The sequence below is a fragment of the Mastacembelus armatus genome, chromosome 9, assembly GCF_900324485.2.
Source record: "Mastacembelus armatus chromosome 9, fMasArm1.2, whole genome shotgun sequence".
NCBI classification, from domain to species: domain Eukaryota; kingdom Metazoa; phylum Chordata; class Actinopteri; order Synbranchiformes; family Mastacembelidae; genus Mastacembelus; species Mastacembelus armatus.
In genome coordinates, this window is record NC_046641.1 from 11498110 (window position 1) to 11512383 (window position 14274).

Sequence of the window (14274 nt, forward strand, 5' to 3'; positions counted from 1 at the left end):
AAGAAAAGGAGCCTGGCACATGGAGAAGGGTGAGGAGAATGCAACATCAGACATTCCCGCAGTTTGTTTGACTTTAATGACGCCATGTGGGATGTTGCATAGGATGCTGTAGGCACTGTGTGTTTCTACAGAGGGCCTGGATAATTGGGACGTGAGTACACAGGTCTGTAGTTGTGTCAGTGTTTTGGGATTACGCTAAGGAGTTGGTGGTGTGCCTTGGTCTAGAGTGAAGTAGCATGACTCTGCATGTCTGCCATGTGAAACAGGTTACACTGACAGATGACAACCCTATCAGAATACAGACCAGATTTCTTTGGCTATTTGTAAGGATTTCTCTGACGCAGTATGTGTCTTTGGATGTTCAGCTCTCTTTGCCTCAACCTCAATGAGTAAATCAAACATAGAGCAGCCTACTTGAATAATGCATCTTAAATTTACCGACTAAGCATGCAAACACTGTATACGTATTGTTTGTGTGTTTTTGCGGATTGTGTGCGACTGCGTGCGTGCATGCAGGCTTGCTCCTGTTTACACATCTGTGCACTGTGAGAATATCAGGTTTCCACAGCCTTGCCATGACTAGCTCACACATAAAATTGCATTTGAACACTCAAGGGAAATATGCTGCCGGTCTGACCAATATCAACAAAAAAAAAAAAAAAAAATAGCAGCAGCCGGCTGTGGTGGAAGAGTGACACAATCTAAATCAATTGTGATGGCTAAGAGGGTTCATACAAAACTCCATGGAAGCTAAACAGTTAATGACATAATGACTGAACTCTATTTGTGTGCTCACATTTGCTAGCATTTGACTATGTATAAATAAAACTAGCTTAGACTCTAATTATAAATATGTCTGATAAGCTTCTCCCTTTTCATCTCAGCCTTAGGTAATGAAAATATCTAGTCTGTTGTGTGGTCTAGATGTGACCCTGACAATGCATTTCCATCACAGTTTGTTTTAAAGTCACACAATCAACACTAACTGAACAAAACATATACATACATATACGTCAGTACATAAAATACTGCAGTACATTTTTGCACTCAGATTCATGCCAAAAGTTATTTTTACTTACCCAGTTCTGAAATGTAATGCCTCACCTCAAGCACTGCAAGTGATAACCTGATGTCTACTTTGAGTAACACATCACTGCATCGCTGGCGTAGCAGAGCTGCTTCAATGCACTCACGCTGGTGGGTCCTGCCACGACATCTCAGTGGATTTTAGATCTGGGCCTTTTCTTCACATCATTTAAGATTTTCCAATTTCCCTTTGACTAATCACAGTGATAACCTGATTTAATATAATTGGCTGTTACTCTTGTGGGAGGGATAGTAGTTGAGTGGCCACTCTTGTGAAGAGTAACTAGTCACAACTGAAACTTTCACATGAAAAATCAAATCAACCAAAAAGAAGGAAGGAAATGACTCCAATCTGAATATGTACCTAATGTCTGTACATATAAGTTACAGCTAAAGAGAACAATGACAGAGATAAGGTTTGTTAAGTGTGTGTGTGTGTGTGTGAGAGAGAAAGAGAGAGAGAGAGAGAGAGAGAGAGAGAGAGAAGGCATTTTCAAGGACAGTCTAATTGTTACACTACAGCTGCAATTCCCTGAACAATGTTGATCTCTGTGTAATCACACTGGGTATCTTTTCACGTTCCATGCTCTTGACCTTTTTATGCATGTGATCTCACATGAGATCTGCTGTTATGATTATATTTAGTGACAGTGATCTTAGTAATATAAATATCTGGAGAGATAACCACTGTGTAGTAAGCTCCATTTTTTTTTTTTTTTTTTAAATATAGCCTAATGGGCTCTGGAGAACATTTAATGTAGTATAAAAAAGCTATTTCATGTTGTTTTTCACTGGTTAGTAGAGAGTTGTGACTTTGTTCACTGTGAATAACATCCCATTTTCTTTATTGTACATTTTACTTCTCTTTTATCTGATTAGCAGATAATAATACAGAACACAGTGCAATGAGTGTGATATTCACAAACTACCCAGAAATATGTAAAGTAATTCAAATTATAAGTATTTAAGATGCAACATTAAAGTGATTCACATCATAATGCATCAGAAATTATAATATAATATAATATAAAGACGTGCATATGATTCTAATCATGTTTTTACACTGTGGTATTGTTGCTTTCACCAAAATACAGAATCTGGGCACTGTGGTATAACTAGTGTATATACTGTGTATAAAGAAATGTGTTGATCAAGATCTAAAATTGATAATTTTCTTAAAAGTAATGTAAAGAAAATCATTCCCAATTATATCAGGGCTGCTTAAAAATAGTGTGCCCTGATGGTACAGGACAGCGGTTACATGCTGAAGCTTTTCTCACAGTAGTGAATGTTTTTCAGAGAAAAGATGGGTTAAAACACACTATGCAAACTGTCTTTGTTTTGCAAATACAGTTTGAAAACAAAAATGTTTTGGGGGCATGCTTTTTTTTAATACAGAACACTTCAAAAAAGTTCTAGTCAATGCAATGATATTATATATAATATAATTATAATAATAAATATGTTTATTATATATATATATATATAAATATATATATATATATATATATATAAAAGATATAATGATATCCAATGATAATGGCACCACAGTGGGGGCAAATGCAACCACAAGGGGGCACAATCCAGTGTCTTCATGTGCTGGTCCCAAGTCCAGGTAAATGCAGAGGGTTGTGTCAGGAAGGACATCCAACGTAAAATTTAAGCCAAATCAAACATGCGAATCACAAATATGACTTCCATACCAGATCGGTCGCTACCCGGGTTAACAACGACCGTCACTGGTGCAGTTACAGTGTGCCAGTGGAAACTGGGCTAATGTTGGTCGAAGAAGGAGAGGAGGAAGGCGTGTTCATAGGCAAAGAGAGAAGAGGAAGGGCAGGAGTGTAGGACTTATAGTAGGGACTTTGGATGTAGGGAGTCTGTCAGGGAAAACTAGAGAGTTGGCTGATATGATGGAGAGAAGAAAGGTGGACATCTTGTGTGTTCAGGAGACCAGGTGGAAAGGTAGCAAGGCCTATAGATTAGGAGCAGGGTTCAAGCTGTTTTATCATGGTGTGGATGGAAAGAGGAATGGAGTAGGAGTTATCCTGAAGGAGGATTTTGCTAGGAATGTTCTGGAGGTGAGCAGAGTGTCAGATAGGGTGATGAGTCTGAAGCTGGAAGTTGAAGGTGTGATGTTGAATGTTGTCAGTGGTTATGACCCACAGGTAGGATGAGAGTTAGAAGAGAAGGAGAAATTCTGGAGGGAGATGGATGAGGTGATTCAGGGTCTCCCTAGTGGTGAGAGAGTGGTGATTGGGGCAGACTTCAACGGACATGTTGGTGAGGGAAACAGAAGTGATGAGGAAGTGATGGGTAAGTTTTGGATGCAGGACAGGAATGCAGAAGGACAGATGGTGGTAGACTTCGCAAAAAGGATGGAAATGGCTGTAGTGAACACATTTTTCCAGAAAAGGGAGGAGCATAGGGCGACATATAAGAGTGGAGGCAGGAGCACACAAGTTGATTACATCTTGTGCAGTACAAATTTAATGCCACTTTGATTTTATTGTTTTAAACTGAAGGTTGAAAATCATGTGCTTTTTCATCTGTGCTTTTCAACCTTTCAACCAAACATGTGCAAATATGCTATTATTTTTTATTTTTCAATTAATATGAATTTCAATTAATATTTTATTAATTTAAATTTGCTTAAATTTTTAATGCACAAATGAAATAGATGTTTTAATTTGGATCCAGATTAGCAATAAATGCCCAACCCAAGCTCCCTAAGAAGATGAGGACAAACTCCCCATGAAGACAGGAAGAAACCTCGGGAAAGGCAATTCAGAGAGAGATCTCCTCTCCACAGACGGCTGGGGGCTGCACCTGTATATTTGTGAGGAGCAAACTTTTCTGGTGTACAAACAGGTCTCTCTTAAGTTTAAGTTTCAGTTATTAGCCTTATTAGTCCCACAATGGGGAAACTGCATTACCACCCAAAGTGCCCACACACAGCAGTGAACACACACCTGGAGCAATGGGCAGCCAGTGCTGCAGCGCACGGGGAGCAGTTGGGGTCTGGTGCCTTGCTCAAGGGTCTCATCTCAGTCGTGGTATTGAAGGTGGACAGGGCGCAGGCTATTCACTTCGTCCCACCGACAATTCCTGCCGGACCTGAGACTCAAACCTGCAATTTTCAGGTTACAAGTCCGACTCCTTATCCATTATACTTGTTTGTACTGAATAGTTTGTACTGAATAGTCCTCAGAAATATACAAATAAGGATGTATTTGTGTTTTCATTTTATATTGCTGACCATGGGGATTCATTTTCTGTACCATTTATTTTTCTTTTTATCCAGTTTGATCTCAAGCGCTTAGTTGGTCTCTCAAAAACTGCTCTGTTGTCTCCTACTGCTGCTCCTTTTTCTGCAGAGTCTTGCTGAATTTCTCCAGCAGGGAGGTTTTCTCCTGCTGCCACTGAAGACTGTCACTCTCCAGCTGATCCCTGGCTGTTTTTAGAGCCGTCTGAAGCTTGGTCTTCTCTTGTTCAAACATCTCCTGTTGGGAAACATAGAGGCTTTGGGATGTTTCCAGCCCCTGCCTGGAGGGAAAGCTTGTCCTGCTGCCACTGGAGATGTTCAGACTCCAAATGCTGCTCTTCCTCCTCCAGAGCAGCATTGAGCTTATTTTTCTCCTGCTGTCACTGAAGACGTTCACGCTGCAGCTGATCATTGGCTTCTCTTAGAGCAGTCTCAAACTTGAGATCTTTAGATCTTCAGTTAGGAAAGATAGTGGTTTTTGTAGATGGTCACATCTGCCTCAACTGACAAGTTGTCCTCCTCCCATTGGGCGCGCTCAGCGTTTAACTGCTGCTCTGCTTCCTTCAGAGCAGCAGTCAGTTTGTTGCCTCCTCCAGGTGAGTTTGACTGACCTCTATTCTGTTGATTGGCAAATTTGAATTCGATCTGCAGGTCCCGGGTGCTTTTGGTCTGCTGCTCTCTCTTCATGGCCTTTGTCAGCTCATCTTTTAGCCTCAGTTTCTTCTAGCAGAGCTTTCAGCTGACAGATTGTCTTCTGCATCTGCTCCTTCTCATCAAGGTAGTCAGCTAGCAAATCCTCATGGATATCTAGGTAGACTCTGCCCTCAGTTTGACTCCTGATAAGCATTGCTTCGCTGTCCTTCATTTCATTCCTTATTTGTACCTCCAGTACACTGTGGTAAAACGATATAGGAGGTGTATTTCCTATGACGGATTCTTCCATTTTTTACAGATTTTTGATGGACTTCTTCAATATTGCTTCTCTGATGTGCGTGTGTGTGTCCTTTGTGACATCACAGATTCCGCTGCCTTGATCTTCATCCAAAAAAAACAAACAAACTTATATTTCTATATATTATATAAATATAAATATATATATGTAATATATATAAAATTGGCAAAAATGGCATTTTTGACTTTCCAGATTTCAAAGTGGTGTCCGCAAATGTTGAACCAACAATGATTCTAATCAACAAAGTTTTTTTCTCTACCCTCTGACTCCTCATCAACACAGTATATAGTGGCCCAGTCTTTGCCACAGAACAGATGAGGAAGGAACTATCCAAACTAAAGACCAACAAAGCAAAAGGACCAGATGAGATCAGTCCCAGAGTACTTAAGGTGTGTGCTGTACAGCTTGCAGAGGTTTTTCAGCACCTCTTCAACCTCTCTCTGAAACTCAAAAGGTGCCTAAGTTATTGAAAACTTCCTGTATTGTCCCATTACAAAAAAGAGTCCGCCCCAGTACCCTTAGTAACTTCAGACCAGTAGCGCTAACATCACATCCCATGAAAGTGTTTGAGAGACTGGTCCTGCAACACTATTGCTTTCAACACTATTTAGCCCCACCTGCTCAGTGCAAAGATGCAGGATATGGAAGTTCCCGCAGACATGGTGGAGTGGATCACAGACTACCTCACTGGGCGGCCACAGTTTGTTCACTTAGATGGCTGCATATCTGATGTGGTGATGTGCAGCACCCCAAGGAACTGTAAACAGCACCATTCCTGTTTACACCCTACACATCAGATTTCCATTACAACTTAGGAACCTGTCACCTCCAGAAGTTCTCTGATGACTCCTCAATCATTGGATGCATCAACAGTAATAACAAGGAGGAATACAGACACTTGATAAAAAGCTTTGTTGATTGGTGTAACAACAACTGCCTAAACCTCAATATCAGCAAAACCAGAGAACTGGTGGTGGACTTTAGGAGGAGCAGGAAGACCCCAGTCCCTGTCTCCATTCTTGGAGAGGAAGTAGAGATTGTGGACTCCTATCTTGGAGTCCACATTAACAACAAACTGGACTGGTCAAATAATACAAACGCACTCTTCAAGAAACGACAGAGCACACTTTTCTTCCTCAGGAGACTCTGTTCCTTTGGCGTGTGCAACAAGCTACTGAAGATTTTCTGTCAGTCTGTAGTAGCACTGTTTTTTGCAGTTGTGTGCTGGGGAGGTGGCATCAAGGCTGGTGAGGCCAACAGACTAAATAAGTTGATCAGGAAGGCCAAATCAAAATCTGTTGTTAGACTGTAACTGGACAGTCTGGAGGCTGTGGCAGAGAGGAGGATGGTGGACAAAATCAACTTCATACTGAACAATCCTGCCCACCCACTTCATGAAGACCTGTGGCAAATGGGAAGTTAACTCAGCCACAGACTAATTCCTCCTAAAGCGAAGACTGATAGATTCAGGAAGTCTTTTGTGTCCACGGCCATATATTGTTCTATTAATTACTCACTTGTAGTTTTGGTGTTGGTCTTTTAACTGTTTTATATTTAGTGTATTTTTGCTTTTGTTCTTTCAAAGACTAATTTTCCATAAAGTCAGACACTTGCCCTGAGGCCACTCCAGCGTTGGCTGTTTACTTTGGGTCACTGTCGTGCTCCGAGGTCAGGTACACTATGTAGCAGGTTTACATCAAAGTCCTCTATGTATCTGGCTGCATTTATCTCGTGACCCAGGTTTTAAAATTGGAACAGCCCTTTAAATGTAGGTAGGTAAACTTAAGCTTTATTATGTAGTTTGTATCCTCCCATCCTAATCAGACTTCCACGCTGTGGTTTCACACAGATAAATATACCAGTAGTTTGTGTGTTTGGAACATATAGTCACACAGAAAAGGGGGCTAAAGGATCGAGGGATGAGGGTTAGAGAAAGAAAGGTTACCTGACAGTGCACAAGCATTGCAGCTGAGGACGTAATGGAAAAATCACTCAAGATTAACATGAAACACAGGATATTCTTTCAATTGAGCCTGATTGTTGTGTGTGTGTGTATGTGTATGTGTGTGCTTTACATGTATTGCAGGTGATTTAGGTTGTCTCTTACACTGAGGTATTTTCATTAAAACTGACACATACAAGCCTGGAGAGAAAGGTCTGCACACTACATGTTTCCAGCGATGCCTCATTCAGACAAATAAATGCATCACGGTTAGCGGCTAAGTGACTGAGGCGTTTTTCTGAGTGGTCATTAAAAACATGAAGGATCACCCCCAAATTACCCCAGCGATGGCCTTTTTGTGACAGGGCTTCTAATTAGTGTAAGACGTATCTATCTCTGTGGAGAAAACTGAGAAGAGTGAAGAAATGCGGTAAATGAGGAAGAGTGGGTCATTGCAGCTCGAGTGCTCGAAGAGGACTTTTCATGTATAATTAATTTGTTACCCTGGTTTAAGTAGTTAGAAAAATATATATATATATGTAATTCAGTCTTGTCAATACAAATGGAAAGCAGAAAGGAAATCCACACTGCAATAGAATTATTATGTATTACTCCATTATATCTTCACGGTTCAGACAAGATCGGTGAATATAAACTGTTCTTTTCTGTGCTGGATCCGTAGGAGCCAATACTTAAATCTCTAATGTCGATAGCAGGCAGAGCTGAAGAGTTTTTTCATCAGCAATAAAAGGAGAGTATGATTTAGTGGGCTCAGCCTATCTGTTTGAGCTTTTGCTCTCAAATATTTTACTTGTAAATTGCCTTACTTTATAGTAATACTACCATTTCTGCACTGGAAAATGAGCTCAAGTGCCATCCTGAATGTGATCACATTGTCAGTGAAGTTAGGCTTCCATTTCTCATGGATCAGCTTGAAAATGGTTCATGTTCTTAAATAGAAACTGACTTCAAATGAAATACACACTTGTTTGTTTTTTTTGCAATATCCCATTATGTTATGGATTTTCCTGACTTGAATGCATGATGTTAAAAATGAAACGGTAAGAAAATATACCACCTTGAGCAGTTCTACTACATTTGATGAAAGTAATTCAAATTCTGTTATAGTCTGCATTTTTAGGGGGGAAAGAGGTTGGCAATCCCAGGTTAATGGCCCTTTGCTTAATCCTCACTCAATCCTATATTATTTCTAGCCTTCAGTTCTGCTACTATAGAAAGCTAGACAGCTGCGTGCTATATTTTGTCAGAGTGAGCTTCATCAGCCAGTGTCTTTCTCCTGAAAATGAAGCAGCTTTATATGGTGCATATAGAGCCAAAATGATTACTGAATAATTGTCACCATCAGGTTTTTTTTTCTTTAGCTCATTTGTTACAGACTGTATCAGGTAAATGGCAGTATTTTAACACTGAAATGCTTTCTGTTATTTTGCTTTATATTTTTTTAATCAATATTAATATTAACTATAAAAAATAAAAGGCAATATTCATATGTGCATGCGAGAACAGTGTGCACCCAAACACAGCACCACTGTTAAAGTCACCAGATCCTTCTCCACAGTGAAGTGAGCTTTTGCCCTCAAATGTTACAGCAATATAACACAATAACTCTGGAGACATCTCAAGTCACAAGTTCACCTGAATTACATGGTTGGTGATGCACTTTTGGAGTCAACCAGGAATGACAGGTTGATGACATAGACTATAGAATAAAATGGAAGTGCCATTACTCATAGGTCTCTGAAGCTTGCTGCAATTAAAGCAAACAGTTGAAGTGTGATAAGCAGTGACTCCTATGATCAAATATGAATGATTCAAACTGTGTTATTCTTTAACATTTGACTTTTTTTTTTTTAAATTGCAACTAAAATGTTCTTATGTAATCATTAAGACCATCAAGTCATTTCCCCTCTGCATTTTTAGTTCAGTTATCACCAGTTAACATTCTGATTCTTTACACTGGCATATAAAATCAACAAAATCTATCCTAAGATTGCAAATCTCAACCCTGGTAAACGTGCTACCTGTTTCTACATTGTAAGAGGAAAGTGTGTTTAAAAAAAAAAAAAAAAAAATTCAATTTTGCTGAAATATACTTATATATATATATATATATATATATATATATATATATATATATATATATATATATATATATATATATATATATATATAAATATACAAATTTGCCTGCCATGTCAAAGCAAACCTGATATACCTGCATTTTCCCATCACATATGCATAAACACCAGCTGCGATGCTTGTGTTTGCTTGTGTACTTTGTGTTATTTTGGTTGATATGAAAATATATGCACCTGGGCCCAGGTTATGGTCAAAAATATCTTTTTTGTGAAATTCTTCTTTTTCACAATGTAAATAGAAACTGGCACAGAAAACATTCTACTTTCTGCCTATAGTGATCACTGTATGTCATGGATGTGCAGCATTAATTTCTGAGGACATGCTCAACCAATGCTCCAAAATAATGCAGGATAAAAGCAAACTTATTGGCAGCTTTAAACTGGTGTTTGACACTTCAGCCATGCTTAGATAATGATCCTGCTTTGTGCGTGCTAAGTAGGATCTATGGAATCATTCATCACTTTCCTCTTTCTTAGTTCTCTCTTTTTGTCTTGGCCTTCCAAGCTGCTTTACATTGGCACCATATTGACAGTCTGTAGAAGGTTGACAGACTGGATCCAGACCGTGAGGATTGATTAAATGTTCCATTTGATCACAGACTTTCGGAATAAGATGGATGGTGCTGACAGAACAGATACAAGGAAGTGAATTGATGCTCATGACTTGCATTGTTCATGCACAAAGGCAGACAAAGATGTTAATGTCTGAAAGTGAAGTTACATTTATTTTTCCTTTACTCCACAGATAAACCTGCAGAGGCGGATGAGGGTAACAGGCCTAATTACCCAGGGTGCAAAGCGTATCGGCAGCCCGGAGTATGTCAAGTCTTACAAAGTAGCCTACAGTGATGATGGGAAAACCTGGAGAACATACAAAGTCAAGGGCAAAGATGATGACATGGTGAGACACATACAGGCGCACAAACAGACATGCATGTCCGTTTTCATCTTTCCACTCTTCCCCTTAAGCTTTTCACACTCTAATACACAGACAGTCACACACTCATACATGTGAACACACGGTGACTAGAGACAATGCGTTCAGTCAAGGGCAGGGTGGAGGACATGATGAGATGGCTTTTTAATTAGCTAGCACACACCGGGCCCATCTTGTTGCCCCTCAACCCTTCCACTTTTATGACTTCTAGATTGAATTTTTATACTATTTGGGGATGAACAGCCACCAAATAGGCCACACAGTGTTCTATCATTCCTGACAGCACACCGTAGCTGTCCTCCATTTGGCCGAGCTCCGAATGACCCTGACAATCCAAACATCTGAATTGATTACATGGAACAATAAGCCTGGACTTGAGAATTCTGTGATATACAGTGGGTACGGAAAGTATTCAGACCCCTTTAAATTTTTTTTTTTAAATTTGCCAAAATCAAAAAAGTTCATTTTATTTCTCATTAATGTACACTCAGCACCCCATCTTGACAGAAAAAAACTGAAATGTAGACATTTTTGCAAATTTATTAAAAAAGAAAAACTGAAATATCACATGGTCATAAGTATTCAGACCCTTTGCAGTGACACTCATATTTAACTCACATGCTGTCCATTTCTTCTGATCCTCCTTGAGATGGTTCTGCTCCTTCATTGGAGTCCAGCTGTGTTTAATTGAACTGATTGGACTTGATTAGGAAAGGCACACACCTGTCTATATAAGACCTTACAGCTCACAGTGCATGTCAGAGCAAATGAGAATCATGAGGTCGAAGGAACTGCCCAAGGAGCTCAGAGACAGAATTGTGGCAAGGCACAGATCTGGCCAAGGTTACAAAAGAATTTCTGCAGCACTCAAGGTTCCTAAGAGCACAGTGGCCTCCATAATCCTCAAATGGAAAAAGTTTGGGACGACCAGAACTCTTCCTAGACCTGGCCGTCCAGCCAAACTGAGCAATCGTGGGAGAAGAGCCTTGGTGAGAGAGGTAAAGAAGAACCCAAAGATCACTGTGGCTGAGCTCCAGAGATGCAGTAGGGAGATGGGAGAAAGTTCCACAAAGTCAACTATCACTGCAGCCCTCCACCAGTCGGGGCTTTATGGCAGAGTGGCCCGACGGAAGCCTCTCCTCAGTGCAAGACACATGAAAGCCTGCATAGAGTTTGCCAAAAACCACATGAAGGACTCCCAGACTATGAGAAATAAGATTCTCTGGTCTGATGAGACCAAGATTGAACTTTTTGGCGTTAATTCTAAGCGGTATGTGTGAAGAAAACCAGGCACTGCTCATCACCTGCCCAATACAATCCCTACAGTGAAACATGGTGGTGGGAGCATCATGTTGTGGGGGTGTTTTTCAGCTGCAGGGACAGGACGACTGGTTGCAATTGAAGGAAAGATGAATGCGGCCAAGTACAGAGATATCCTGGAAGAAAACCTCTTCCAGAGTGCTCAGGACCTCAGACTAGGCCGAAGGTTCACCTTTCAACAGGACAATGACCCTAAGCACACAGCTAAAATAACAAAGGAGTGGCTTCGGAACAACTCTGTGATCTGTGATTGACTGGCCCCGCCAGAGCCCTGACCTAAACCCAATTGAGCATCTCTGGAGAGACCTGAAAATGGCTGTCCACCAACATTCACCATCCAACCTGACAGAACTGGAGAGGATCTGCAAGGAAGAATGGCAGAGGATCCCCAAATCCAGGTGTGAAAAACTTGTTGCATCATTCCCAAGAAGACTCATGGCTGTACTAGCTCAAAAGGGTGCTTCTACTCAATACTGAGCACAGGGTCTGAATACTTATGACCATGTGATATTTCAGTTTTTCTTTTTTAATAAATTTGCAAAAATTTCTACATTTCTGTTTTTTTCTGTCAAGATGGGGTGCTGAGTGTACATTAATGAGAAATAAAATGAACTTTTTTGATTTTGGCAAATGGCTGCAATGACACAAAGAGCGAAAAATTTAAAGGGGTCTGAATACTTTCCGTACCCACTGTATATATATATTTTCTTTATTTAATATTGTTTTTTTAAGCCTGCTGTTATCAGTCAAACTTGGGCACACAAGAATCAGCATCGACTGAGCATGAGTATAAATTTAGTAGTAGTTTTAGAGCTGGAAGATTTTAGAGTTTCCAATCACACCATATTGGGTCATTTGGATAAAACACTCCAGAAGATATGGCGATACAAGCACTAATTCAAAACACACCACTGTTCTTACAATTTACGAGCTCAAATGGTGCGAGAAATTGCCTATTTTTCCCTGTAATTCTAGCTCATTGACCTTGAATGACAGCAATTTGTTGAGTGCGGAGTAGACACTAGAGACAGCACTAGATAGACTGCTACCTTATGGCAAAACTGATCTGCTTCTCCATCCTCCCTGCCCCCATCTGCTCCTATTTGATCCCTTGCAACAGATTTTCAGAGGAAATGTCGATAACAATGCTCCCTCAGCCAACTCCTTCACCCCTCCCATTGAAGCCCAGTATGTGCGCATTTACCCCCAAGTCTGCAGGAGGCACTGCACCTTACGCATGGAGCTGCTTGGCTGTGAGCTAACAGGTAAGCAAGCTGAACTGATTTCATCTAGCTGTCAGAAAATTAGGTAAAATGATCTGTTGCGTTGCACAAAAGATTCATGCTGTATTTTTTCATATGGTAACTGCTCTGAAAATATATTTTTTTTATTGGGGTGAGGGCCTGGGGATGGTGCAGTCAGGCATGATAGAGGAAATGTGTTTTTTTTTTTTTTTTTCTTGTTGCCAGGATGTTCTGAACCCCTGGGAATGAAATCAGGCCATATTCAGGACTATCAGGTCACAGCCTCTAGTATCTTCAGGACACTCAACATGGACATGTTCACTTGGGAACCTGGGAAGGCCCGTTTGGACAAACAGGGCAAGGTCAACGCTTGGACAGCTGGACACAGTGACCAGTCGCAGTGGCTACAGGTAAGATGGTATCTCAGCTAAATCTGTTATCTATTGCAGCTACTGTAGACATTGCATCAGTATATTATCAGGGAGATGAACCACAGACGACCAGGTTATTGCAGATAGCTGGCTTTCTCTCTGCTGAAGGATTAGCTCTTACCCACTTGTCATAATGGCATAATAACTCATGGCGTGCACATGGTAATGCATGTAAGTGGATTTAATTATATTTCATAGGGAAAGACTTTGATGCTTACATTGTCAGTTTTGAATGAAATGTCCCAAAAATCCTGGCTTTATTAGCTAGCTCTCAGTACCATTTTAGAAGCAGTCAGTACTATGTAGTCATTTTGTTTTTTGTTCATGCCAGGCTTTTTGAATCCAGCACCCACACTAGCTCTGTTTGAAGAGTTTAGCCCTGTTATCTTTGGCTCCAGCCCAAGCTTTCTGTTGCAATGAAACCAGCCAATCCATTTGTTTTCATTACAGTAACTGATGGCTGAAAATGTCTCCTGTAAGGGACAAGACATGTCTCTAAGTGAACATTTACACTCTGGTCTTTCTGCTTAACAAAATGGGAGATTGATGGAGGCCAGTGGAGTTTAAGATACATATCAATCAGACCCAATCATGCCCAGTATGGCAGTAAATGCTCTTTCTGAGAGTGAGAAAGCACATCTCTATGCTCTAACCCTGGTAGCATAGGAGACATTGGGATGTGAATCATATTCTCAGCGATTTGAAGATCAGAGTAATTTCTTGGCCTTTCTCCTGCAGCTGCAGTCCTCCCGAGCTGTGGCACAGTTAGCATTCAGTAGTTACACAGACTTGTCTGGCCATTATTAGATTGTTTCGATCTCAAGTCACATATGTTTTTTATTACATCGAAATCTTTGCTGAGAGTAAGGGTAGGGCTGCGGGTGTCAGAAGACAAAGCTACTTAGGCAGGCTCCCATCCAGGCCAGGGAGCTAGGCTA

General features: G+C 40.5%; 1 protein-coding gene across 4 annotated transcripts in view; it reads left to right on the forward strand.

The window, feature by feature from the left end:
- edil3a (EGF-like repeats and discoidin I-like domains 3a) overlaps positions 1–14274 on the forward strand; it is a 104735-nt gene that overhangs the window by 65893 nt on the left and 24568 nt on the right. For all 4 annotated transcript variants that reach the window (XM_026320726.1, XM_026320727.1, XM_026320728.1 and 1 more), the window contains 3 exons: positions 10150–10305; positions 12782–12926; positions 13131–13315. In XM_026320726.1, the coding sequence (XP_026176511.1) occupies positions 10150–10305; positions 12782–12926; positions 13131–13315 (486 nt within the window). The remainder of the gene's footprint in view (positions 1–10149; positions 10306–12781; positions 12927–13130; positions 13316–14274) is intronic.